The 26,726-nt window shown below is 40.1% G+C and overlaps 1 protein-coding gene across 4 annotated transcripts; it reads left to right on the forward strand.

The window, feature by feature from the left end:
• The first annotated feature begins 593 nt into the window (after window positions 1–593).
• TWSG1 (twisted gastrulation BMP signaling modulator 1) lies at window positions 594–25,774 on the forward strand. 4 transcript variants are annotated; one of them, XM_044426670.1, is made up of 5 exons: window positions 594–686; window positions 3,868–4,028; window positions 16,487–16,586; window positions 19,860–20,123; window positions 23,119–25,774. In XM_044426670.1, the coding sequence occupies exons 2-5, from the start codon at window positions 3,909–3,911 to the stop codon at window positions 23,298–23,300; spliced, it is 666 nt and encodes a 221-aa protein (XP_044282605.1). In that variant the 5' UTR covers window positions 594–686; window positions 3,868–3,908; the 3' UTR covers window positions 23,301–25,774. The 4 variants fall into 4 exon arrangements, with proteins under 4 accessions (XP_044282605.1, XP_044282606.1, XP_044282604.1 ...); XM_044426671.1 differs by lacking the exon at window positions 594–686 and adding an exon at window positions 697–806; XM_044426669.1 differs by lacking the exon at window positions 594–686 and adding an exon at window positions 963–971.
• The last annotated feature ends 952 nt before the right edge of the window (window positions 25,775–26,726 follow it).

A 26,726-nucleotide genomic window follows, 5' to 3' on the forward strand; every position in this document is an offset into this window, starting at 1 on the left:
TTCTTAACCACCTGCTGGTTTTGTAGGAGGCAGGTAGATTTCTCCGGCAACCTATTCACTCCTCCTTGATGGGTAGCATGAGAACTGTAGTCTATGCTGGTATTACAGGTAGTAACATTTCAGTATTAGTTAACGGGGGAACGAGGGAGGGAGTTAGCTATATGCTTTTTGTGTAATATGTGAGTTTTTAAATTCTTTTCTGTGGTATGTTGGGGTGCGCGTGTGTGTGTACAATTTAGGATGCGACGCGACGCAGGAGAAAGAAGCTACATGCAACATTTTATTTGGCCTTAGAACACCTTGAGCTAGCCCTGCATGACACCTTTAAAAAACGAATGCATGTTCCATAAAAAGATTTTTTTTGGGGGGGGGGCTTCCATGCCGCCGGGCTCCGACTTAGGGAGCTCCTCGTAGGCATCCTTGGAAGGACGGGCAACTTTGCAGTTCATTTCCAGTGGCAACATCCCGCCGAGCCAGAAGGTGCTTCTCCACGACGCCAAAGAAATTCGCAGGAGTTAGTTTTGCCGCTGAAGTCAATCGTGAGTGGGCAGGGCTTTCCCACAGCGGCACTGTCCCCCCGCCCCGCTTTTCCCGCCCTAAAATATTAAAATCCAGAACTTCTGTGATGTGCGCGCGGCCAGCCTGGGCGAGGAGACGGCGTAGGCGATCCCCCCAGACGCCTTGAGGTGGGTAGGTTGGTCTGCGTGCGAGGCCGAGCAGGAGGAGGAGACGAGCTGTCCGTCTTTTCCCGCCTCCCTCGCGGCTGGAGCTGCCTGGAAAGCCGGAGCCGGGCCTGGCCCTTTAAGGTACCTCCAGGCTGCCCGCCGCCCGGCCCTGAGCTGAGCGCAGCCAAGCGGGGCAGCTGCGGCGGCGGCAGCTGCCCTACCCTGCCCTGCCCTGTCGCGCCGCGGAGGGGAAGGCGCGGGCTCCAGCCCAGCCAAAGCCGGGGACTGGGCTGCTTGCAGAGAAGAGTAAGGGGCATCCGCCCGGGGGGAGCTGCGGAGTCGCCAAGGGCCTCTGGGCGGGCTGGGAGGAGGCGCGCCCGCTGCCCCAATTAGGGGGCGCTACGAAAAGGGCGGGGAGGTGGAGAGCAAGTCAGGAGTAAGGGGCAAAGCGAGGGGGAATGGCCGCGTCTGGAGAAGGAGGTGGAAGCGCGGAGTCAAGTCGGTGCTCCCGCCGGGGGGAGGGCGGGCCGGGAGTTTCTGCTTTAGGACACTGCGTGCACTGCGCCTCCCGTCCCGGGGCGAATGCTTCCTTCGCGCAGGGGTGGCCGACGGGCCCTCTGCTCCCTTTCTCTCTCCCCGCCGCGCACACGCTTGGCTTTCATCGTTGCTGGTCCGGGCTCACCGCGTGGCGACCGCCGTTCGCGCAATGCGCGCAGCGCGCTCCTCTTCGGCGGCCCCGATCCCGCGCGGCCCTGCTCCGCTTCAGCAAGGCGCGGGCCAGAGGTGGCGACCTGTTTTTGTCATGGGTCGCCTTGGTACTTCTGGCCGATGCTTTCCCCTTTCCCCCGGAGTTTTGTTTTGATTAAATTCCGGCATCCTCGGAAAGTTTCCTTCAATCAAAGTTACTAGACCAAAGACGTACTGAGTAGGGGGAAGGGGTTAGCCTGAAATTTGGGGGTTAACATGTAAGTGCAGCTTCCTTTAACACTTATTGGCTCTGACTTCAAGTATAACAGAGAAAATAGCTATTTCACTGCATTTCATGGATAAAGATAACTTCCAAGCAGCTTTCAGTGTCTTCTAAAATGTGTTTTCTGTGTATGGAGAAAACACATTTATGTGGTATATGGACTCATAAACTTGGATTCAGATGGCTTTAATGAATATATTTTCAGCAGTCTTTTCTGATAGTGATTTGTTGTGTGTTCCTAGGAGACTTGGCAGGGCTTTTATGTCTTTCAAGAGAGATGAGCAAGAAAGTAGCATTTAGAAGCAAATAGTATTATCTGTAGGTTTATCAAAACTCACTTTTGCAGGCAGCTGTTTGTTGAAGTTACCAGATCATAACATAAATTCTGAGATTTTCTTTAAATTTCAGAATGGTGGAAAAAGGAAGTGTTTAATGGGAAATGAAGTAACCTGTTGGTACCCTGTGAGGAAAAAAGTCTGCTGTGAAAAAGGCCAACTCTGTGTTAGGCAAGGATTTGAAAATAAAACTGAAGGTATCATAGTGGTATATGATACTTAGAATATTGTGTGTAGCTCTAGGTTCTGCACCTAATAAAGCATATTAGAGAGATGGGGGAAGTGCAGAAAAGGGCAAATAGATGATCAGCAGCTTGGAGCAACTTCCATATGAGGAAAGGTTAAAAGATCTGGAATAGTTTAGCTTAGAAAAAAGGCAACTAACGGGAGACAAGGCAGAGTTGTACAAAATTATGCATGTTGTAGGAGTGGATACATATTTTTTCTCCTTTTCCCATATACTGGAACCCAGAGTCCTTCTACGAAACTGATTGGTGGGTGATTCAGGACAGATAAATGGAAGTACTTCACAAAATGCATAGTTAAACTTCCACAGGATGACCACCAATTTGGTGGTCTTAAAAGAAAATTGATCGTATTCCTAGATAATGCTACTCGTCCTGATGGCTATATGCCTCTATATACATCTCTGTGGATGCTTGTTTGGTGCCCTATGCTGTGTTACTACTTCCATAAAGTGTCTGGAAGCCACTGATCAAGCTACCGTCCTGTGCTCCAAAAAAAATTGTCCTTGTCTGCTTGTAAACAGGATCACATGAATGGGAATTACAGAGCTAGGCATTTGTCATTCCAAGCCATCTTGGCCTGCTTCAAATTTGACTGTTTTTTGTCCAGTCAAAATTTGCCAGCCCCAGACCTGTGCTGAATCAGGTGGCAAATGGAATACATGATTTGTTCAAGGGAGGAACTAAGTCATATTTTTAATTTAGTGTTCTGTTGTTTCTAGACTGTCATTAGATAGCATAATTTAGTATGGTGTGTGCTTATACTCTGCCAAAAAAAGGGGATGCAGATCTGCACATGCTAATTTTATGTGTACATGTGCATTTAGAAATAATTGCTACATGACGTGTGCTTCATTCTGCTGCTTAGGTGCTCACTGCTGGGTATTTTTAAGGCCTCTACTTTCCCTTTTTTTCCTGGAACTTTAGTTCAGACCAAGTCTACCTTCAAATAGAGGGCTAACCTCTGATAGTCATTCAGATAGAGGACTTTTCTAAGTAATGTAGGACACTTGGCTTCCCTATGGTTTAAGGATCCAGACATTAGGAATTATGTGATTGGGTAAGGATATAACTGAATAAGAGCTAGAAGTAGACATGGACATTTTCAAATAACCTCAGTTTACAGAAGCATCGACTGTACTAATATAAATGCCACAGTATTCTGTTCATAACATGCTGTCCAGCCAGTTCTCTCTTCAGACTTGCTTGTAAACTAATGTATCTATACAGCCAGAATTGAAACAGATTAGGGTTATGTTAAAATGTGTTCTCATTTACTCAAATATCTAAGGGTAGTCTTTCGTATCAGCACCTCTTCTAGACCTTCCCCTTTTTGCTATTCTATAAAATATAAAATGTTTTACTTTGGATCACAGTGTGTTACTGCCATTTCCTTGATTAAACTAAAGCGATTACCTTGATTAGAATTCAGTGTGTCAAGTTTTACATAAGCTTGAAGTCTATAGAAAAGCAGTTTGCTAGCCTATGATTATACCAGAGCTCCTGTTTTTGCCACATAGGCTGTCTTTTGAATATAGAAAACCCACAGAAAGAAAACAAAAACAGCCTTAGAAGGATTATGTGGTGAACATGAAAACGACTTAACTTCTGCCTCAGCAAATGTGGGCTCTTCATACTGCTTTTCATTTCAGTGCTGTCTGAAAGTTCCAGAACTCTCCCACCTGCAAGAAAGATGAGGTTGTGGTACATCACGGTGCCAGTGCCAGTTCTGCTGCTGTTTTTCTGGATCCCTTCATCACTATCCTGCAACAAGGCTCTGTGTGCTAGTGACGTCAGCAAATGCCTAATACAGGTATGGGAGAATACACGCTTCTCTTTGCCGTAAATCACCAAGAAAATATTTCCAGCAGCTTGGCTGTTACGATATACATTTATATAAATAAATGGTAATTCTGAAATAAGTAAAATTAAAATGAAATTTGCATAGATATTCACATGGTAAACTGATTGGAAACTTCTATTTTGTCTCTACCTTTTTAAAAAATATGCAAAGCAGTATGTAATTAGTCACCATGGCATGTCGTGTTGTGTGAAGCCAGTCAGCATATAAACTGTAAATTAATCTACATAATAACTATTGAGCCAAACTAAGAGATGAATTAGCAGCTTTTGAGGATGCCTGTTTTTTTTTTAAACATTTTGGAGAGAGAACTGCACACTAGGGTGTGCTTATTGGGAAGCGAGGTTGAACACAGGATCTTTTGCCTACATCTCAACTTGTAAACAACAAGCTGAAATCTGTAGATCTGTGGAATAAAAGTAGGAAACTGGGTGTGATGGTCAAAATTCTTTAAATATATTGCTTAATTGAAAATTGAATCATGAAGATAGTGATGAGAGTATTGTTTTCCATCACATAACTGAGAAAAGAGAATAGTAATGTGTTAAATATAATATAAAGTTAGAGGATGTAGTCACTCTTGAGCATCTGATTTACTGCTGCTGGAATGTTTCATGGAGCTTGTTTTACTTCCACATAGGCTTTCATAATATTGACACTGTGACCAAAGTTGTTTTTTTTATATATATGCGCGCACACACACACACACTGCTCATTATTTACATACACTTGTGAGTGCATGTGCATGCCCACACACCCCTCTGTTGGAGAAATATTATTGTGGCTTGAAATTTCAATTCTGCAACATGCTTTATCTGTGCTACAGATGCATGTTGTCTTTTGAACCTGACAATTTTGGTTTTAGTTGGTTGTTGCACAATTACATTTCATAATGGAACAATGTGATGCTAGACAAAGACTCACAGAGAACTGAAATGCATGGATAATTGGATGTGTGGAAAGGCAAAGTGTAACCATGTAGGTGACCTAAGGCGAATAACTCTGAGAGATAGTTGTATGTCCTTTAAAAGAAAAGATAAAGGGAAAACTTCATGGGAAAGGATGAAATTCTCATGAAATCTAATTGTGTTCCATGTACTGGATACTGTTCCACATTTTATATATACAGAATCATAGAAAATGAATTCTTCTTACTAACACTTAAAATATGTTAAGCATTTTAAAACAGTACTCAGTTAAGAATTAGAATAGGGAATATGTGGAATTGAGTCCTGCCCTCCTGATCTAAAAAAGGATTGGAATGATGCTGAGCAAATACTGTCAGCTTGAGGGTAAGGGAGACAGACACCAGCTGTGTTCGCACAGAATGACAAGCCATGCTAGAAACTTGTCATTATGTATTAATTCAGCAAATATGGTGAAATGTGGTCTGTTTGATCCTTCATGGGGCTGTTCACACATAATGTGATGGAATACCATGAAGTTACCTTTCATACCTTGAGTCCTGTGTTCACACATTTGTGAGGTAACTTCTCAAGGTCATCTCCACACACCTCCATCTTTCCTCCAGCACATACCCCTTCAGCTCCCATGGTTGGGAGCCAATCCCAGTGCTGCTGCTCCTGCCTGAGTCAACAGCTCTCTCCCATTGTCCTGCACACTCTTCTGGGTGTGTTCCCAACCAGCCACTGCTTTTTATCCTCTGCTGCTCTGCAGAGCCCCTGTCTACTCATTAGAGTAGCATGGCCACCCCTGCAGTTACTGCTCCGTGTCTTCCCTCCTGGAACATGCCCTCTGATTTCCAGCTGGATTGCCCATATCTCACATTGCTTGACCATTTGCTCACCTACCTGCCACCTGGCCAGATTGCGAAGATACCTGTGCAGCCTTGTTTGTGCCTGGTGCAGCTTCGCATGCATGCAAGCGCACTGCACCGTCTTGCAGGAGGTTGCGCCGTCCCTAAAGGCATTTCTTTCCATGGATCTTCATACTGTGCTTTTCAGGGATACTATCAAACCGTTCATCTGTCAAACATTATTATAATAAATGCTATGCCTGCTTCTAGAGTGCTCAGGGTGTTAGTTTTTCTCTGTCCCTGCTCCCCTGTTAGCATTTCTGCATTTGGAACTATACTGGCAAATTGCCTTTAAAACTAGGACACTGATGGATCCTGAATTAAGGCTTCTTTTATGGCACTGAGAAATAAGAGTAAAAATGCCATGGCATGTTTGTTTTTCTTTTTACTATGTTTAGGGAGTGGTTCTAAAAATAGTGTTAAGACTTTCCATGTCACTTACACATGCGCGTGTGCGCACACACACACATATATATATATAGAGAGAGGGATCGCCTACTAAGTTTATGACAGAAAACATCAGTTCTGTCGCATTTGCAGACTCACTCTGGGAACTGAAAATAGAGCTCTGAGTTTTTTGTTATTTGTTCTTTATACACAAATTGTCATCAGTAAAAATGTTCTTCTGTCTGGTATTTAATTAAACATGATTACGAATGATGCATCATTAAGAATTACTGATAGAATGAGAAACTGATTTTTAAAAATACATACTTTTGTCAGTAAAAGAAACATAACTAGTTCATAAATGATACAGAGTTGCGCTGTTGCTTCTGAATATCCACAGTAAAGGAATGGTAGTAAGAAAGGACTATTGCTTGTGGTCTTCTATTAAGTATTTGGGTGTTCACTGTGGAAAATAGAACATTGAACTAGATAAACCTTTGGTCTGATCCAGAAGTGCAACCATTATGTATACAGTATAGAACCTTTTTTATGCTCCTACCAGCAATACTTGGTTGTAGGAGTAACTTTTTTTAAACAGTGGAATGTTGATAGAAAAGAGTGGTCACTGGATACCATGCTGTGCTGAGGTCCATTCTAAAATGTAATGAAATTCAAAAAGCTGATGTTGCACAAACTTTTATTAAATGGTATCTGTCAAATATAGCCAGGTTTTTTGTCTAGTCTGGACTGATTTTCAGCTTATTCACCCTCATCCAGCCTTATCATTGACCTGAGGTCTCATTCTACTACTTGATGGATTTGCTTAAAAAGAAGGTATAGAGCTGGGTGTCATAAACATGTTGATGCTGCTTTACTGTACATGCTCACATAGCGTCTTCCAGTTGATTCTTAGAATTTTAGAAAACAGTGCAGTACCTGCAGTTCTTACTTGGCAAATGAAGAAGAAACACATGGTCACTGATACTGAAGCAGTTGAAAATGCTAGTAGAATAAACAGTGGGTCTTCAAGCATTCAGGTGAATGAACATAAATAAATTCACTGGACTGGACTGTATCTTATATATAAACATAATCCTGAAATATCTCTTTTTTGAAGAAGAGGAATATCTGCCAGGACCAAAGCACTTTTTGGTAGGTCCTTGTTTTCATCCTGGTTCTTGACTTAGATTCTCAGTTTTTCAATGAGCTAATCAATGGAATACCAGATCTTTAAAAAGATCAGCTAAGACAACTGGACAATCTGTAAAGAGACAATGAGGTTGTATGTCATCTTTAAACTTTTAAAATCATTTTAGACCCGAATTATATTTCTGATTAACCCATGTGTCTTTAGGTTAATCAGAACATCTCTATACTGGGGAAAGATGCAATACAAGAAGAAATTAAGATGCACAATAAGATTAATGTCTCTCCAAAGAGTGTAAAACCATGTGTGCATAGTACCAGTGTGCTTTTAATTCAAAAACATTAAAACTTTGGAACTTAGCCATGATAAACTTGTCCCATTGATTTCCATAGGACAGGTGTGACTAATTTGCTGTAAATTGAAACTATTATTACATGTATAAAGGTAGTAAGGCTCTGAAGACAGGAAGAACTTGGAAGAGATCAACCAAAATGTATTGCTCCAAAAACCTCTTTTCTATTCACTTAGAAGAGATTACATGAATTGTTCTGCATTTACAGAACACAGAAGGGTAAGCCACATAAATATTTATTTTATCAGCTCTGTAACAGATGTGAATGAGATCAACAATTTCTTGTCTTGAGACTTGCTTGTATTAATTTCCTGTTAGTCATTCCTTCTTTCATGAGAGCTTTGCCTTTCATAAAGTTCTTGGCAATCTGCGTATTAACCATTGGAGAGTTTGTGTGTTTTGCAAGGAGAAAAACTACAGCTGTAAAATACTTCTATATTTTTATACTGCTCCGTAACCATAGCTCTCTGGGTGGTTCACAACAGCAGAAAAAAATACAATGAAATGCAAAATAACAAATATTGTAGTACAAAATTTAAAAACCAAAGTTAAAAAGCTATAATAGCTTACATAAATTAATTTACATGCAGTTGAGATAATGCCTCAATAAATGAGACTATTAAAAGCCTCATCATAGCGGACAGTCTTATGTTGGCAGCAAAAATGTATCTAAACTTGCAGCAAGCATGTCTTAGTGGGAGCTTGTTCCATAACTGATCATAGAGGGGTATCACCTTTTTAGAAAGGACAGGAAGGGAAAGAGGGGTGGGGGTGTGGCTTTATGCATCAGGGAAGCGATAGGATGCAGTGAGATAGAATGCAGCACAGATGGGGATTTGGTAGAGGCAGTGTGGGTGAAACTTAGGGGTTTTGACAGGGAAAGAGACCTGACAGTGGGGGTATGTTATCACCCTCCAGGTCAACTTGAGACCCTGGATGATGGCCTGACAGACCAGATTCTAAGGATATCTCGGGGGAGAGACACAGTGATTATGGGAGATTTCAGTGTCCTGGATATTACTTGGGAGACTCACTCGGCGGTGACAGCCAGGTCACGTCACTTCCTAGAAACTGTAGAGGGAGGGTTTTTCACACAGAGGGTCCGAGAGGCGACGGGGGGGGGGACATCCTTGACTTGGTCTTGACCAATAGAGAGGAGCTGATAGATGAAGTACAGATTAGGGGAGCTCTGGATGCAAGTGATCACTCCATCCTTGCTTTGAGATCAGGGGACTGGGAACGTGCAGCAGGTCGAGCACTAGTAGCTGGGACTTCAAGAGGGCCAACTGAAGGCCAGACTGGGCAAAGTCTCCTGGGATAGGTTACTGGAAGGTAAGCGAGTTGAGGAGGGGTGGATGGCACTCAAAAGGGAGGTTTTGGAGGCGCAAGCCTTGATGATACCTCTAGTTAGTAAGGTGGGGAGGTGGAGGAGAGCACCGCCATGGATGCAAAAGGAGGTAGTTAGAGGGATTAGATGAAAGAGGAACCTCTGTAGGAAATGGGTACTAGGGCAAATAGACAAAAGGTTATACCGGGAGGAGGAGGCCCATTGCAGAAGGATTCTTCTCAAGGCTAAGGCTGATTATGAGCTGAGACTTGCCAAGAATTATCAAGAGCAACAAAAAGGGCTTCTTCCAGCATGTAAATAGGAAGAGGAAGGGGAGACAAGTGGTTGGACCACTAAATAAGGAGGAAGGAGATCCAGCGACTGATATGAGGGAACAGGCACAGATGCTAAATGACTGTTTTGCCTCTGTGTTTTCCCCACAGCAGGACGGGGGATATCCACATAGGAGATTAGATGAGGCTGGGGACTTAGGGGCACAGATTAGAGTCACCCCCCCTTGAAGTCGAGGGGCTCCTCAGGGCATTGTATGTTACAAAGGCGCCAGGCCCTGACGGGTTACACCCGAGAGTACTTAGAGAGTTGGCAGGGGTTCTCTCACGCCCGCTGGCCTCCATTTTTGAGGCCTCGTGGAGAACAGGTGAAGTTCCAGAGGACTGGAAGGTGGCATCAGTGGTCCCAATTTTCAAAAAGGGTAGTCCCAGGGAAATGGGGAATTATAGACCTGTTGGCCTTCCATCCATTGTAGGAAAAACAATGGAAAGGCTCATAATAGAGAGAGAGCTAGTGATGATAGATAGGGAAGGGAGGCTGGCAGCCACAAAACACGGTTTCCGCAAAAACAGGTCCCGCCAGACAAACCTTGTGGAATTCTATGACAAGGTTTCTAGATGGCTAGATGGAGGGGATACGGTGGATGTGGTTTACCTGGATTTCAGCAAGGCCTTTGACAAAGTGTCCCATGATATCCTGGTGGAGAAACTGAGGAGTTTTGGGATACACCAAAGCACTTTCCGGTGGATTAGGGCATGGTTGACTGACCGAAAGCAGAGGGTAACCATTAGTGGGGAATCATTGGGATGGCGGCCAGTGACAAGCAGGGTCCCCCAGGGCTCTGTCCTGGGGCCATTCCTGTTTAATCTTTTCATAAATGACATGGAAGAGGGGGTGAACAGTCTGCTGATCAAATTCGCAGACGATACTAAAACTGGAGCAGTGGCCACAACTGAGGAGCAGGTACTCCAGATCCAAAAGGATCTGGACAGACTATGGAAGTAGGCAGGAGACAACAGGATGGCGTTCAACATGGATAAGTGCAAGGTCTTGCACTTGGGGCATAGGAATAGGTGTCATAAGTACAGGTTAGGTGACAAGTGGCTGGAGAGCAGCACTTGTGAAAGGGACCTTGGGGTACTGGTTGACTGCAGGCGAAACATGAGTCAGCAGTGTGATGCGGTGGTCAAGAGGGCGAACGCCACCCTTGGTTGCATAGCCAGAAGTGTGGCTTCTAGATCGAGAGAGGTATTACTACCACTCTATACGATTCTGGTACGCCTGCAACTGGAGTATTGTGCTCAGTTTTGGGCCCCTCATTACAGAAAGGATATAGCCAGGTTAGAGTCAGTGCAGCGTAGGGCCACAAGGTTGGTGGCTGGTTTGCAGGGGATGCCGTATGAGGCAAAACTGAGGTAACTGGGTCTCTTCAGCCTGGAGAAGAGGAGACTCAGAGGGGATATGTTGGCAACATACAAGTATGTGAGTGGATGTCACTTGGAGATGGGTAGAGACCTGTTCTCCCCTGCAGAGGAAGGCAGTACGCGCTCCAACAGAGCAAAGCTCAGGGAACCCATGTTCCATTTGGATGCCAGGAAGCATTTCCTGACAGTTAGGACCCCGAGGGTGTGGAATGGGCTTCCACAAGAGTTCGTTGAGGCCCCATCGGTGAGGGTGTTCAAAGATAGGCTGGACATGCACATGGTGGGTATGTCGTGATCGGAGCCAGTTGGTGCCGGAGGTCAGACTAGATGGCCCAGGAGGACCCTTCTGACTTGCTATGTTTCTATGTAACTGGGGACTGCCCTTCTCTGGAGGCAGGCCCCAGATCTTGATTGTGTCAGTTGGGCAGTTTCCTGTCAGGAGAAACATTCTGTCAAGTATTGTGGTCGCAAACAGTGTAGGGCTTTATAAGTTAAAACCAGCACTTTGAATTGGACTTGAAAGCATATAGGCAGCCAATGCAAGTGGGCCAGAACTTGTACTATTTGATTGGACCTTCTGGTCCCTTAATCTGGATTTTATGCAAGCTACAGCTTTGGAACAGTCTTCCAGGGCAGCTCACATAGAGTACATTGCAGTATCCTAAGCTGGCGATTAGCAGAACGTAGATTACTGAACCAGGCTATCTCTGTTTCACTTTCAATAGATTTAATGCTACAGCCTAGTTATTTCCTACACAGCCTGAAGAAGTAGTTGCTGCAGACTTGGAGTAAACCAAGACAGATGGCTGATTTTTTTTTTTTTTTTACTTCTAAAATGGCTGCACCATGGTTCACTCTTCCATTGTCCAGATCAGGGCCCATTTCTGTTTCTAACAGACATGTATACAAACACTAATAAATAAGTTGATTTGAACATCTTTTTACTGGATCTGACTTGTACTTATTCCCTCTAATACTAAATGCTGGTTGCCACACGTTTGTTATATATGACAACTCTGCTGTAAGTCTCACCAGGCTTTCCAACCAATGTGCTGCCCCCCTCCTCCATGACATCCATTTTAATTTTTAAAATTTAATGTTCATTATTTGCATAAACTAATGTTGAATCTAGTTGGCACTTATTTGTTGGTTTTACTTCGTTTTGTTACAGTGGTACCTCAGCTCACAAACGCCTCAGTTCACAACCGAATCAGACAGAAACAGAAATTTCAGAAAAAATTTGCCTCGGGTCACGAATTCCACATCAGGTCGCGATTGCGCCCCTCTTCCCTGCACACACATGATTGTGGCTGCACTAGTGCTCGGGGGTGGGGAGGGGAGATGGCAGCGATCATGCTGGGAGGGGGAGATGGCTGTGATCTTTTCTGTTCTTTGCTATTTTGTTGTTGTTTGTCACTTTGTTTCAAATTTTTGTGATTTAAAAAAAATGGTTACAGAACGGATTATCTTTATTTACATTGAACCTTATGGGGAAATTTGACTTGGTTCACAACCAATTTGGGTCGTGACCAGAGTCATGGAATGGATTAAGTTCATGAGCCAAGGTACCACTGTAATATTGTTCTCACATGTGATCTGTTTTTTGTATAGGAGTTATCTCTGTTTATTTGTATATTGGCTACCAAGTATTTTGAAAGTTTATTTTATAGATCTAATTTTTGTTAGAATCTATCTATCCATCTATATCAATGCAATAGTATATGCCACTTTAATGTGTCCTAATTCATAACATCATTACTGATTTTTTAAAAAATTAATAAAATATTAAATAGTGAAAGAAACAACATACAGTGCTTCATACATAATGCTTTATTAGAAAGTAAATAGTAGTGTCACATAATACGTCTTGATGTTATTCAAATACTTCATTATAATTGTACAATATGAATATGTGCTAATTTCTACTTTATAATTTGCTTTTCAATATATTTTAAACTGGTCCCATTCATTATTTTATAATTCTGTCACCTATCATCTCTTAGCCTATTTCACAAGTTTTCAGAACCTGTGTAACTTGCCAAAATTTTTGAAGCTGTTCTTTACATCAAGTGTGGACACACTAGAGGTTGTTCTCTTCCCCCTTTCCAACAAAATTGTTGCTTCCACATGATGGATTTTATACTGTGGTTACATCAAAATCCCATCAATTTTCCTTGAAAACAAGGTAGCCAGGGAGGACATGCCTTGTTATCAAGCAACATCACAATTCTAGGAACATAATTTTACTGGAAAATAAGGCACATGCTTCCCTTTTACCTTATTTTAGTGCAAAACAGCCTTTTTGTTGCTCCCACACCACCAATTTTTGTTGGCTAACTGCTGCTTTATTTGCCAGCACCACACTACTGAACTTTGGCCTGTGTATTATTCATATTTTAACTTATTTCAATATCTTAAAATATATTGTAATCTGATGCATCGATTTTGTTCCTCCATGTACCAGGGTTTTGAATTACCTACTATAGTCCACTTATTTCTTATAAAGCAGTTTTAAACAGCTTTCTTAAGTTTTTGAAGAGTAAACAAGAATTGCCATTCAAATCTATCAAAGGCTTTTTTGAAATCTTTTTCTTATTTAGAGATTTTACAGCATTAAGTAAAAATAAAAAGGGCTCATCAAAGTGCTGCTTGAAGTATATCTATTATGAATAAAATAGTATGATTAATGTGAATATAGCAATATACATCTTCAGTTTTGATATTAATATCACAATTTTTAAAATTTAAGAATGAAAACCACCTATATGACTTTATTGAAGTAAGGTTTTTTCTGGCTTATAGATTAATTCCATTTTACATCATTCCATAAATTTGGTATCTTAAGCTTGGTATTCAAACTTAATACCATAGCATTTTGTAATATAAAATAACATTATTTGCTTTTCAGTGGTTTTCACAGACTGAATTATATGATGCTTAATTTTGGGGGCTTGATGGCAGTGGCTTTAGGCCATTAAGTGCATTCAGAGAATTAATTTGGTTTTCTATCCTGAGCTAACTTTGAAGGATATAGTGGATTTGCTGTGTGACAGCGCTTTGTTTTGCTTATTTATACTAAGCTGAAAGGGACAGTTAAAAGATGTTGGCTTGTGGCTCTTGACTGAGACCACAGGGGCCAGGGCAGTGCAAAACTGCATGTTGTTGGCTTAGCGTATATAGCAGGATGGTTGCAAAGACCCTGTATGCACTATTGGACCTAATGAATCAATTCAGTATTATACCTCATTCTGTTAGAGGCACGATGAGGCTAGTTCCTGGATAATGGGAACTCTGGCAAACTTACCAGAGTGGCCACCTGAAACACCAGCTGAGTTTAAAAGTGGTTTGTTGTATGCAGCTTTTATTGATCTGACAACAGCATTTGACTCAATTCCCCATACTAGACTCTGGGACAAATTAAAACTCCTAGCTATAGATGAAAGACCTCTCCTTTTTATTATTATATGCTTATACAACACCAGGCTGAAGGTGTGATGCTCCACAGATGGACAACTCACTGGACCTGAGTTAGTCACAAAGGGAGTCAAACAAGGCTGTATCCTGACTCCTGGATTGCTTAATCCTTCTATAAATGACACTGTTAAGAATCGCCAGCATTCCATGCCCCTGAACTGGCTACAAAATCTGTTTCCATCCTTAGGTATGCAGATACTGTTGAATTTTTTTCGCAAACTAAAAGCATTGCCATGAAGAACACCTAGTGTTCTAGTCACAGAGTCCACAGATGGTCTGTGGATAATCGGCCAATTAAACAAGTTAAAGCTTTTAAATACCTTGGAGTGATTTTTCAGTCAACAGGATCTTGGACAGTCCATCAGAAATACATGTTGGAAAAGGCATCTCAGAGTACTAAAATTCAGACATTCTTTTTCTACACAAAAGGAGGCACCTACATACTATCTGCACTGAAAATATTTAAAGGTAAATCTCTAGCATAGCTACCTTGTGGAACCCAGTTTTGGGTGGATGCTTATACTAGAGATGTGGAAGTTGAGACAAATATTTTTAGTTCCATGTTGTGTTCCAAACATTTTGCTGTGTCTGAAAGCTAAAATCCCTTCCATCAATTTACTGGTGTAGGACACTTAATTTCTGACTTCAGCTGTACTTAACTCCTACTGCTTTACCTTCTTTGATCTTGTAAGACTCCCATGAGAGTCCTTGGATGAAGTGTGTCATCACAAAACTTCACACTACAATTTCTATAAAGCTCTAAGAACTGAGGTGCTTAGTCCCCTACTGTTACCTATTTCAGGGCATCCTGATTCTATTTATGTGTCTTGTCTTTAACAGATCAAAACAGACAGGTCTTAATGAAAACTGCAAGAGTTAAGGCCCACTTTTATTTCAGAGCTCTAACTTCTAAGAGGATATGTACAATGAATTATTCAATAATTTTGGTACTGGTATCTAATATAAATCACAGAACTATTTTAAGTAATTTTAGCTTAGTACACTTATTTGTTATTTCTGTACATTTATATTTTATATACTAAAGCCTGTGGCTAATGCAAATAAAGATTGACTAGCTGACCAAGTGACAAGATCTCATCTGGATCAACCCATAGTGCAGGACATGGAATAATAGGTTCAAGTTACAGGAAACCAGATTTTGGTTGAACATTTATTTATCTATCAAATTTGTATGCTGTCCATTACTTCCGTCTTTGGATGGCTTATTATTTCAAAATAAAATAAGTTAACTATTCCACACTGGCTGAACATCTGTAAAAAAAAATCCTGACTGTTAAAGGAATAAGATAATGGAGCTCTCCACACTGGAGATATTCAGGATGCTGTTAGATAGCCATCTGCTTTGGCTCGCAGTCATGCGCTGAGCAGGGGGTTGGGCCTGATGGCTGGATTGGCCCCTTCCAGCTTTATTACTCTATAACATTATGATACTGTTGTGCTTGTGTCAGGGTGGAGGGGAACATCAACCCCCCCCATTGCTACCATCATCGGAAACAGTCAGTCATAGTGCAACTTCTTTAATGCAATACTTGATACAGAGACAGAGGCTACGTGGCCACTTCTTACAGAGGCTTCTCCAGGCACACTCCTGATGGTCCCAGTTAGGACAGGGAGTAGTGTCTTCCCCACAAGTTATACTCGGCTCTTTCTCCTGTGAAATTTGAAGTTATTAGAAGTAGTAAGCCATGCAAGGAAACAGTTCCTGCTAAAAGCAAGAACTTAAGTTTTTGAAACTTTTTGGTGAGGGAGGGCAGATGTACCACTACCTAATTTCAGCTACACAAAAATCCTAGGTTTCTCCATTCTTATCTATTGACTGCTCTCGCATCCACCCTGGAGGAGAAAAAAGAAGTGTATATGCTTAGAAACAGAAATGAGGCAGACTTTGAGAATTGATTGACTGGTTGAGAGTTGTTGAGACACAGAACACTAGACTATCAGCTGAGGAAAGGAAAATGAAGAGCAGTGGAAGGATGAGAAGGAATGGTCATGTCCAAGCTACTAACAGCTTATAGTATGTACGTTGTTAGTATCAAACAATTCATAACCAAACATATGGGGTCTCTTGTGCAAGACAAGTCTTTTGTTGATTAAGATTTACAATTGTAGTAACTTGTCTTCAGTGCTGTATTACAAACAGAAAGATCTAATACAATGTGGTTTATTTCCAGGAGCTGTGTCAGTGCCGACCTGGTGAAGGAAACTGTTCATGTTGTAAAGAGTGCATGCTTTGTCTAGGCACACTTTGGGATGAATGTTGTGATTGTGTGGGTAAGTTCATTCACTTTCTGTTACCTATTCTTTCACAGCTGCTTCAGATGGAAAATGTTGCTGACATGGGGCTTCACCTTTTAAAATCCATATCAATGCCATCATTAAAGGGTTGGATGTCTGTACATTCCATATTGAATGTTTGTGTGTGGAGTAGACTTGACATGAAATCAACACACACCTAATCATTCACAAGTAAACAGGGATACATGAAACAGTGCTCAAAGTGGAGGCTTTAAAAATACGGCACTCAGTTGTACAAAGTAATACATGTCATGTTGCAGTGACTGGGAAATCACAGTGTAGGCTGAAGAAACAAACAGCTGCCTGGTCATTCCTTAAACTCTTCCATTTCCAAGCGGGTGAGAGCATCTTCATCTAGGCATTTTAGAGGCTGAGATACATAGTTTTCATTTGGAGTGCTGAATGCACCTATTCTCTTGTTCCATGCTTCTGGCTGGCACATGCTTGCTTCGCTCTGCTGATGGAATATGCTCACAGCAGTGTGAAGGCACAACCCAAGGACAGGAATTGGGATTTAATAGGGAAAAGCAGTGCTTTCTCTTAATCATTACAAGAAGCCATATCCCCATCAGGGAGGAAGGGAAGCTAAGCTTTCTTACCACCCCTCAAATGGAATACAGTGTGTGAAATTGTTGTTGTTACACTGCATTTATAGCCCGTCTTCTTTCTTCTTGCGAGGAACCCAAAGCAGCTTACAAAGCTCCTCACAACAGTAACTCTAACCCTGCGAGGTAGGTCTGGCTGAAAGTGAGTGACTAAGCCATTGTCACCCTTCATGGCCAAGAACCGAGATCTCCCAGGTACCTGGTCCAGTACTCTAAGCATTATACTGACTCCCTGTTGGGCTTAGAGGCTATGCAGAACTCCCATCATCTTGGCATAGTTACCAATTTTGCCTTGCAAAATGGACAAAGGTTGCTTAGAGAAAAAAGGAAGAGTGTGCCAGGATGGTATGGCTATGATGGCCATTGTTAGCTTGATATTCTTGTCTCCACTGCAGAATGGGAACTGTTTGCTTGGATTTGCTTGAAACACACTTTAGTGCACTAGAATTCATGTTGTATTCTCTTTATGTGGTATCTTCCCATATATCTGTACTTGCAGCTTCCCCATTATCTGTTCACTGCATAAGGAGTAGGAAGAAAAGAAGACTTGGCTCACCAATATACCGTAAACTGGAGGCAGAGAATGTTATGGGAACAAATCTTACATAATACTAATATTTTTCTAAAGTCAGCATTTTCCCAACATCATGGCAGACTACAACTGTGCATGTTTTTGTGATGGTGAATTAATAAAAATCCACAAAATAAGAATACTTTCAACACACACAAGGGAAATATGTTTGTTTGCTTATTTATTTATTGCACTTATATGCCACACCCCTTAGTCAGAAGGCTGTCTGGGCAGCTTACATGGTATGACAATAAAACAGCAAATTAAAGCAATTCAGTTTAAACAATAAGATAAAACAGTAAAGATATAAAACAATAAAATAATCTAACAATAAAATTTGACAATCAGTTGATAATAAAACAATTAAAAACAATCATATAAATATCCAGCAACTAAAACCCTCAACATGGAGGCCGCAAACAGTAAACCATTATAAAACCAACTTACTTATCAAAGTGATTACAAAATAAAAATATTTCCAATTGGCATGTAAAAGAAAAAAGTGAGGACACCTGGTGGCTTTCTTTTGGAAGGGAATTCCAAAATGGGGTGCTACAGCACAGCCCTTCTCCTGGTTAACTCCCCCCTCACTTTATTGTGGGGAGAGACTTGGAGAAGGGCCCCAGATGAAGGCCTTAGTGATAGATGTTCCCTCAGGCATTCCTGCCTATTGTCTATTATGCAGTAAGAACCAAAATATAATGGAGAACATTAAAATACAATTACTGTGTTTTGTTTACATCAGTTTAGAAGTTAAAAACATGCTTCACAAATGTTATGATATGAATTTTAAAAAATCATTATATAGTGTTGATCAAACTGGACAGGGACTATGATATTTGTTTTTACAGCTGTTATGAATGTCTGCACTTGAATTTATTTACAGCCTTTGAAATAATAATTAAAATAATGGCATGCTCTGTTGGAAAAGTTTAGTAGATGTAGCAAGATAATGCTTAGATAACGAGTGACCTGTAGAATAAAAATATGTTATGATATTTGTTTAGTTTAGAGGTCAAATGTAGAGAAGCCATCCTTTAAAACTCAGCTTTCCACATAAGATCATTTAGAGTACTAGTTGGGGCATGCTGGGAGTTATGGGGCTTTTTTCAGTATAAAAATGCAAAGGATTGCACCCTTAAATTGGGTATAGGTATGCACATATGGTTGTATTCTATGAGAGCAAACACTCCATGTGCCATTATTGTCCTTCAGAGAAGTAACGTTCTTGTGAACTAGCATAGTCAGCCACCCTCATTAAAGTACAAAAAGTAAGCGAAATTATAAAAGCAGTAGCATTCCCAGGCATATAACATTGATTACATTGTGGTTTACTCAATTGTAGTTATGCCACGAAAGAACGCAGAGTATAGCATGTTCAAAAACAGGATAGAGGAAAGAATTAAGCCTAAAGGCTTGATCATGTAATTCAGAAAATGACTGAACTCATTGCTGAAGCAGACAAGATCAGAATTGTAATGAAATAAGCTTTTCATGAATATTATCTTAACACACTGTACTTCTTACATTCTGATGTATAACTAAGTGAAAGGGACTTGTAATTTGGCCAAGGAGACAAAAGTTTCAGTGTCTGCACACTTGAAACAGGAAGTACAAATATAGATGTTTGAGGTTCACTTCTCTCCATGGTTTTCATCCTACGGTTTTTGCCTAGTTAAATTGCTGGTGTTTTCTTGGTGTTACATGCTACAAATACTGGTTAAAAACCTGGAAGAATATTTCCAGATATGTGCAAAGGATAAATAGGATTAGTGCTTTTTTGTTCTCTCCTTCATTGACTCCACATCTTGTTATGGCAAAAATAAGCAACCACAAGAACAAAGTCCTCTGTGGTAACGGTCTCCTTTATGACTTAGTGAGCTGGAGGAAAGGCTCTTTTGGTACCATTGAAAGCTTCTTAACTTATTGAAACACGGATTGTGAGAAGTGAATTTGCATATGTGTTGTACCAGTTAATTGCACCTGGCAACTGTTTCATAATATTTTTTAGAATGTTGGTTTTCATGAGTGCATCATTTTGAGCATTTTTTTTCTGGTTAATTTGCCTTCAAGGTATGTGTAATCCTCGCAATTACAGTGACACACCACCTACTTCGAAGAGTACTGTTGAGGAGTTGCATGAGCCAATCCCCTCTCTTTTCCGGGCCCTAACAGAAGGCGACACTCAGCTGAGCTGGAATATTGTTTCTTTCCCTGTTGCTGAAGAACTGTCACATCATGAGAACTTAGTCTCGATTTTAGAAACAGTAAATCATCCCCAGCATCAAAATGCCTCTGTACCAAACAATGTCCATGTGTCATATTCCACTGAAAAAGGTAAGAATTGCTGTTGCAGCTCTTAAGTTCCTTTTTTTTTTTCTTTTTCTTTTTTTATGCCTGCTTGCCTTTAAGACAGAGGCAGGGGATGGAAGGGTGATGTGCACCTTGTTTGTAAGTACAGCAAAAGGCAGTCTCTTTCCAAAACGTAGCAGATAAGTGTAACGAGATAGCACATAAGAATGTAAGAAAAAGCCATGCTGGATCGGACCAAAGTTCCATCCAGTCCAGCACTCCATTCACAAGGCGGCAAATCAATGTAGACGGGATCTCTCAAGCAGGATGAGTACACGACCTTTGCCTGCCCAAGCTCATCAGCAACGGGCATATGGAAGCGCACCACCTCAAGGCAAGCAGCCACTGATTGTCCCCTCCTTTGAGAATTTGCCCAGTCCCCTTTTAAATTAATCCAAATTGGTCGCCATCACCATTTCGCACGGCAGCGAATCCCATACTTTTACCATATATATTGTGAAGTACTTTCTTTTCTCTTTCTCCATTTTCCCCACATCATGCGCCTCTATCATGTCTCCTCTTACCTTTTTTTCTAGAGTAAAAAGTCCCAGTTGTTGTAGCTGCTCTTCATAGGGGAGCTGCTCCAGCCCCCTGATCATTTTTGTTGCCCTTCTTGTAGTATTTCCAACTCAATAATGTCCGTTTTCATGTAAGGCGACCAGAACTGTATACAATATTCTACATGCATTTGCACCAAAGATTTGTATAAGGGGAGTATGATCTTAGCAGTTCTATTTTCTGTTCTCTTCCTAATTATGCCTAACATAAAGTTTTCCCTTTTCACAGCAGCTGTACACTCAGAAAAACATTTTCACTGAGCTGTCCACCCTGTTGCCACCCAAGATCCCATTTTGTCTAGTCATTAAAATTGGGATTTTTTTGTCCCAATATACATACAGAGCCAGAACCAAAACTTGAGATATACCCGAGGAGTTTAATGACTGCTATTATTCCACATGGGACATATTTTCTTGTTAAATATATTTCAAATTTGTCAAATATATTTGGATCATGGAAAAAGTTGTTCTGCCATGAGTTTGGCACTTAGCTTTTTTCAGTGGTCCATAGTTAGTGTGTAATGATCTGACATTTAATTCAAAGGACAGTTAATGACTGAAAATATGAAATAATTATGGAATACACTTCCGAACAAGATTTGCCTGGTGTCAACACTTAATTCTTTTTGGTGCCAGGCAAAACCCTTTTTATTTTCCCATTATTTTAATGCTTAATAGGTTTTAAGGTGGGTTTTATTTATTGGAAGTTTTGGGTACTGTGCTCTCTTTTATTTTGTGTTGCTTTTATTGTAAAACCGTCCTGAGACGCTTGTAGTGGATGGTATATAAGAGCTATAAATAAAAAAAGGGAAATTCACTTTGATCTTTGATTTCTCTTGTATTAATTAGAAGATAGAAATGTTTTAATGAGTAAACAATACATTTTAGTTTTTCATAGTTTTAACTGGAAAAATTAAGTGACTAATGGTATTGAATGTTTCCCTTACCCCCCCCCCCCAAATCTAATGTCTACTTGAAAGTAAGTTTCATTTAGTTGAGTAGGTTTTACTTCTAAATAATTGTGCATACATTTGTAGTCTTAAATGGTTTTAAGATGTTTGCTTTACTGGAATGACTTTCTGAAATCCTTCAAAGCAAAACGCACATTATCCTTTTATAACTGTTCTGTTATTTTGTCTCTGTGAGTTAAAATGTTGATGATTCTATGTGCTGCTTTCCATATGTTGCCCCCTTTATGTAACAGATTGAATTCTAATTACTTCAGACACATTCCCCTTTCATTCCAGTGTTGAACTTCTTTCATGTTTTATTCCTCAGTCTGAATACCATTCACTAAATAGAACTCAAGAGCTGGGTTTTCTTAGTTTGCTTTGCATAAGATAACTAAATTCATTTCAGGCGCTTAAACATATGTTCAGAAATGTTTTATACCTGCATGATGTTATTATGCAAGTGGGCTAGATAAGAGAAAGCCAAGCAAGCTACTACACCTTCATATCCTCTCCCTCCCACTGTGCATTCAGTTTTATAGGCAGGACCAGGTGTTCAAGTGTTCACATGCTTGGGTACCTGCTGATGACCCATGCCCAGTCAGTGGCCCAGTGACAAGACCTTCCTGGAGCTGCTCGCTCTATTCACCACTGAAACACATTTGCTCACCTGCCCCTCACTCTGGCTCAGACAGTAGTGGTGAAAAGGAAGAGCAGTAGAGGCTTCTGCCTACTTGCGCTTTGGCTGGGTGGCTGTCAAGTAAGCAAGTGGCAGTAATGTGAAAAAAGAGGAGTAAGAGCAGCTGGTGAGTGGCAAGGGCAGTAGGAAGGTGAGAGAGGGGACACATTGGCCCAAGGGCCCTCAAAAACTTGGAGCTAGCACTGTTTAGAGGGCTTCAGTACTAGAATGCAGGGTCTAGAATGAAGTTCTTGATGCTTAGCACCTTGACATGTCTCCAGTTAAACAGCCTAGGGAGAAGGGCTTGAATTATGAGGGGGGGAAACATGTGCATCTTTATTGAAGTTCTCCAGACTAAGCCTCCAATGCCCAACTCACAATTTTAAGCAAATTTTTAGATTCTGCTTTCCTGTAATTAGCATTGCTAGGAAGACAAGAGAATCTACCCTTATTGGCCTCCACAAAGTGGAGCAGATATGGGCAACCGGTGGCCCTCTAGTACTATGATGTGCCAGTTTCCAAATCTCCAAACCCCATATTTGTACTCCTCAAGGTCCAGAGTTGTTTGTAACTTCAGATCAAAGAAAGGTGCAAAATACTGTGAAAGGAGAAGACAAATCTACAGAGGGTAAATAAGAGTAGTCTTGTTAATTGAGTCTCTAGAAGTTTGGGTGGAACCACCAAAGAATTATATTGAGAAAGCCATAGTTAAACTTCAGTTGTGTTGTTTGAATGAACTGTAATTTAAACTTTGCTCAGCAAACTAAAGGCTTTTTTCTACTCTCTCCATTTAGAACGCATGTGTACTGTGGTTTACTTTGATGACTGCATGTCGATACATCAGTGCAAGATCTCTTGTGAATCTATGGGTGCATCCAAATACCGATGGTTTCACAATGCCTGCTGCGAATGTATTGGACCTGAGTGTATTGACTATGGCAGTAAAACTGTAAGATGCATGAACTGCATGTTTTGAAGATGAAAAGCTGAACCTTAATACCATAGACACCAAAGTATTTTTTTATTGATAAGGACTGAACTTACAGGTATTGCTTGAGATTTTAATAGTTGCAACACATTTGCAGGGAACTAGAGATGTACAAAAATTTTAAACATGTAATTTTATCCCTTTTTGCATATGTATACAGTATTAATAAATGAATAATCTTAATTTTCCCCAGTAATTTGAGAATATAAAAGCCTTATGATTAAATTGTTTCACTTTGATCTCCATATATCAACTTAACTAATTTACATATTGTAGTTACCGCAGCATAGCCTGAGTAGATAATCATGAAACTTCACAGAAATTGTAACTCAGAGCGCTAAAGTTTTACATTTGTTGGTCCTTGCCACATTTTTAAACATTCCAGTTTGAACTGCTGTGCTGCTTATTGCTAGAGACCACATAGATTTCTATAACGAGAAATCTTTTAAAAGCAAGCTAGCAACTACAGAAAGAATTATCCATGCATGATCATTTGTAAACTGGAAAGAAAATTGATGCTGCATTTCAATGTTATTTTAATGCATCAAAGCGAATTGGCTATACTGAATTATGTCCATAGCATCTCCCTGCTCCTCTATGCCCCCTTCATTCTTGAATTCAGTGAGGCTATTGTGAACAAAAATGGAAGATGCATTAATTGGAAATTAAAGTGTAAATATATTGAACTTGGAAGTTAATATATATAACAAAGGTTTGTGTGAAATGGAAGCATTTGTGCGAGGCATATAAGAATCTTTTAAAAATACCTATTAAAAATGACAGGGAATGCGTTTATATATATACATACACTTGACCATTCATTCCCCCCTTTTCCCTTACAACCAATACATGGTTGCACAGTGACTGTTCACAGTTTCCTCAATTCACAGTTTCCACTCAGTCACTTGGATATGATCTTTGGGCACACAAACTTGCTGTATTCAGGAAAAATGCATCTAATACCTAGAGAGCTTGCCAATAAATGATTGGTGGCCAAATCTTTGGCAACAACAAAATATCTCTTGTGATGGATGAGCTTCTGGCATACCCATTTCCTCTAATACTTCCAACCATATAGGTGACTGGCAAAATCAAAGCAGAGAGTACAAATAATGTCTCTAGCTGGGGAGAATCTGTGATGCAGCAGTATGTATTTTTCAGCTGGAACTCCAGTGTTCAAGAAGTTCAGTGGTTTATAGGAAGGATTGTCACTTCTCCTTAAATTATATGTATACAGTCAAACTGCCTAGTTTTAACTGAAATTCAAAACTAATTAGTAGAATTTGCTTTACCTTGTGTACTCTTACTGTCATCTTGTATTTCACCATTAACTGCTAAGAGAAACATGTGGTCTGGGAACTAAATTTGGATCCTTTCTCTCAGCACTAATATACAGATGCAGGACTGTATTTCAAATTAAAATTCATACGTGACTTTTTATCCTGCTCTTGAATATTCACATTCAGTTTTTATTTCAAATAAGCAATCTTCCAGACAGATAGCCCATTGTATGACCTTTGGCTTTTCAAGAGGGTCATAGGGACCTATTAAATATTGTGTGCTGTTTCTTACTGGGCTGCAGAGGGAGGGGAAAAGATTGCTACAATAGTGAACCCTCTGCAAGCATTGCAAGATCCCTCCACCTGAATTTTGGGTAGTTCCCCCTGTCACTGAGGGGGGATATGTCTTCCCTTCCCTGGGCATATGAGGGGCTTTTTGGAAAAAAATCTACTGCATTAGCTGCCTCCTGTTTGCACAGTGTTAGATTTTGCTTATTATTTTCTATTAACTATTCAAAAGCTTTGTTCAAAATTGTGTACATAGACACTGAAGATCTACCAAGACTGTATCTTTTTCTGTCTGGTGATGGCATCTTTATGCACTTTAGAATACTAACAATGCATAACTGATATTCTTCTTAAGAGGAAAATATAATTAGCCTTTTCTCATTTTAACGGTTTCTTATCTCATAAAAAGCTACACCTTGAAAGGTAGAAAAGTTAAATGAGTTATGACATTTGGTGGTATCCAGTTACTTGGTGAGAATAATGTAATGAAATTTTTAGGATGGCAAAAAACTTGTTTGATGAAACTGATTTGAGAACTTTGCAGCTATTGAAAAATCTTTGTTTTTCTATAAACATTCCACCCGTAAAATATGTAATTCTATCGAAGTCATGGTTTAAGAATCTAATTTGTTAGACTATCATAATATAAAGATGGTTACAGGAAATGTTTGACTCAAAGGTAATTTCTTAGGGTTTTTTTATGACATCCTTTTCAATGTTGAAATACTTGTTAGTAAAGATGGCCTAGTTACTTTGTAATATTATAATGCATAATACTGCCTAGAATCATCTACTGGAAACTCAGTTATACCTGTGACTAAATTATCTATTGCAATATTAAATGTATTTTCTTAGATTTACATGATTCTGTATTTTAATAAACAACACTGTTTAGCTGTGTGGTTTTCTTATATTCTGTTTGACTATTTAAGAACACTGTAAGTAGGCTTAATTGGTATTGTTTTTAGTTTGAGTAGTTCTTTTACATGAATAATAAAAAAGCCTGAAAATTCTTGCTCTAAATCCCCAACTCTCAATTTATCCTGACATGGCAATCACTGGTCATAGGAAATTATATTTTAAAAAAGGACTAGGGCCAGTTTATTGAGCAGAACAAAGCAGTAAAGCATTGCCTGCATTTTAGACTGCTTGGTTGCAAGTTAGTGCACATTCTTATATCCTCCCTGCACTATGAAAAGATTTCTATACATAAACAAATGAGCCGATAAGCAAGATGGGTTCAACCTAACTTATTTTCTAGTGTTGTTTTTCTATGTACGTAGAAGTGTCAGCACCTGTCCGGATGGTTTGTTTTTCTGGGAGGAGGTTTCAAGACTACAGTTCCTTTCTTGTGGCTCAGAGTGGGACAATCCAGGGAAAGCTGGGTGACTTGGTTCTGTTGAATATACAACTCCAAAGAAGCGTTTTGTGTTAGTGCATGGGGGGGGGGGGTTGGCAGGAATTGCACTTTTTTCTACAGTGATTAAGTGCAAAATAAAGGCTAAATTTATTTTTATTGCTATTTTTGCCCATTTTTCTTAAAAAAAAAGGCACTCAGTGTAGATTATAGAAATTGTTACAATTCATTAAAATAATAAAATAATACGTTCTGCAAAACTCAGGAAGTTGCTGTTTGGTCATAGTCTTTGTTCATAATTAAGGCTGTATCATTATAAACAAGACCAATGGAAAACACATTGCTGGAGGAATTATCAAACACTACTGTAATCTAGTCTCTATTGATCGTTTTAATTTCTAGACTTGGAAATGTAATCTGGTAACTCAATTTTTGATAATATATCTAGAGGTGGCCAAGTGATTTTAAGTATACTTTCCTGGAACTATA

The sequence above is a fragment of the Varanus komodoensis genome, unplaced genomic scaffold (genome assembly GCF_004798865.1).
Source record: "Varanus komodoensis strain SLA01 unplaced genomic scaffold, ASM479886v1 scaffold17, whole genome shotgun sequence".
Classification (NCBI taxonomy): domain Eukaryota; kingdom Metazoa; phylum Chordata; class Lepidosauria; order Squamata; family Varanidae; genus Varanus; species Varanus komodoensis.

Excerpts from the sequence above, each read along its gene's own strand:
- TWSG1 (XM_044426669.1), top strand. Across the intron at positions 4,029-16,486 it reads TCAGCAAATGCCTAATACAG|GAGCTGTGTCAGTGCCGACC; the intron begins GTATGGGAGAAT and ends GTTTATTTCCAG. Across the intron at positions 20,124-23,118 it reads GTCATATTCCACTGAAAAAG|AACGCATGTGTACTGTGGTT; the intron begins GTAAGAATTGCT and ends CTCTCCATTTAG.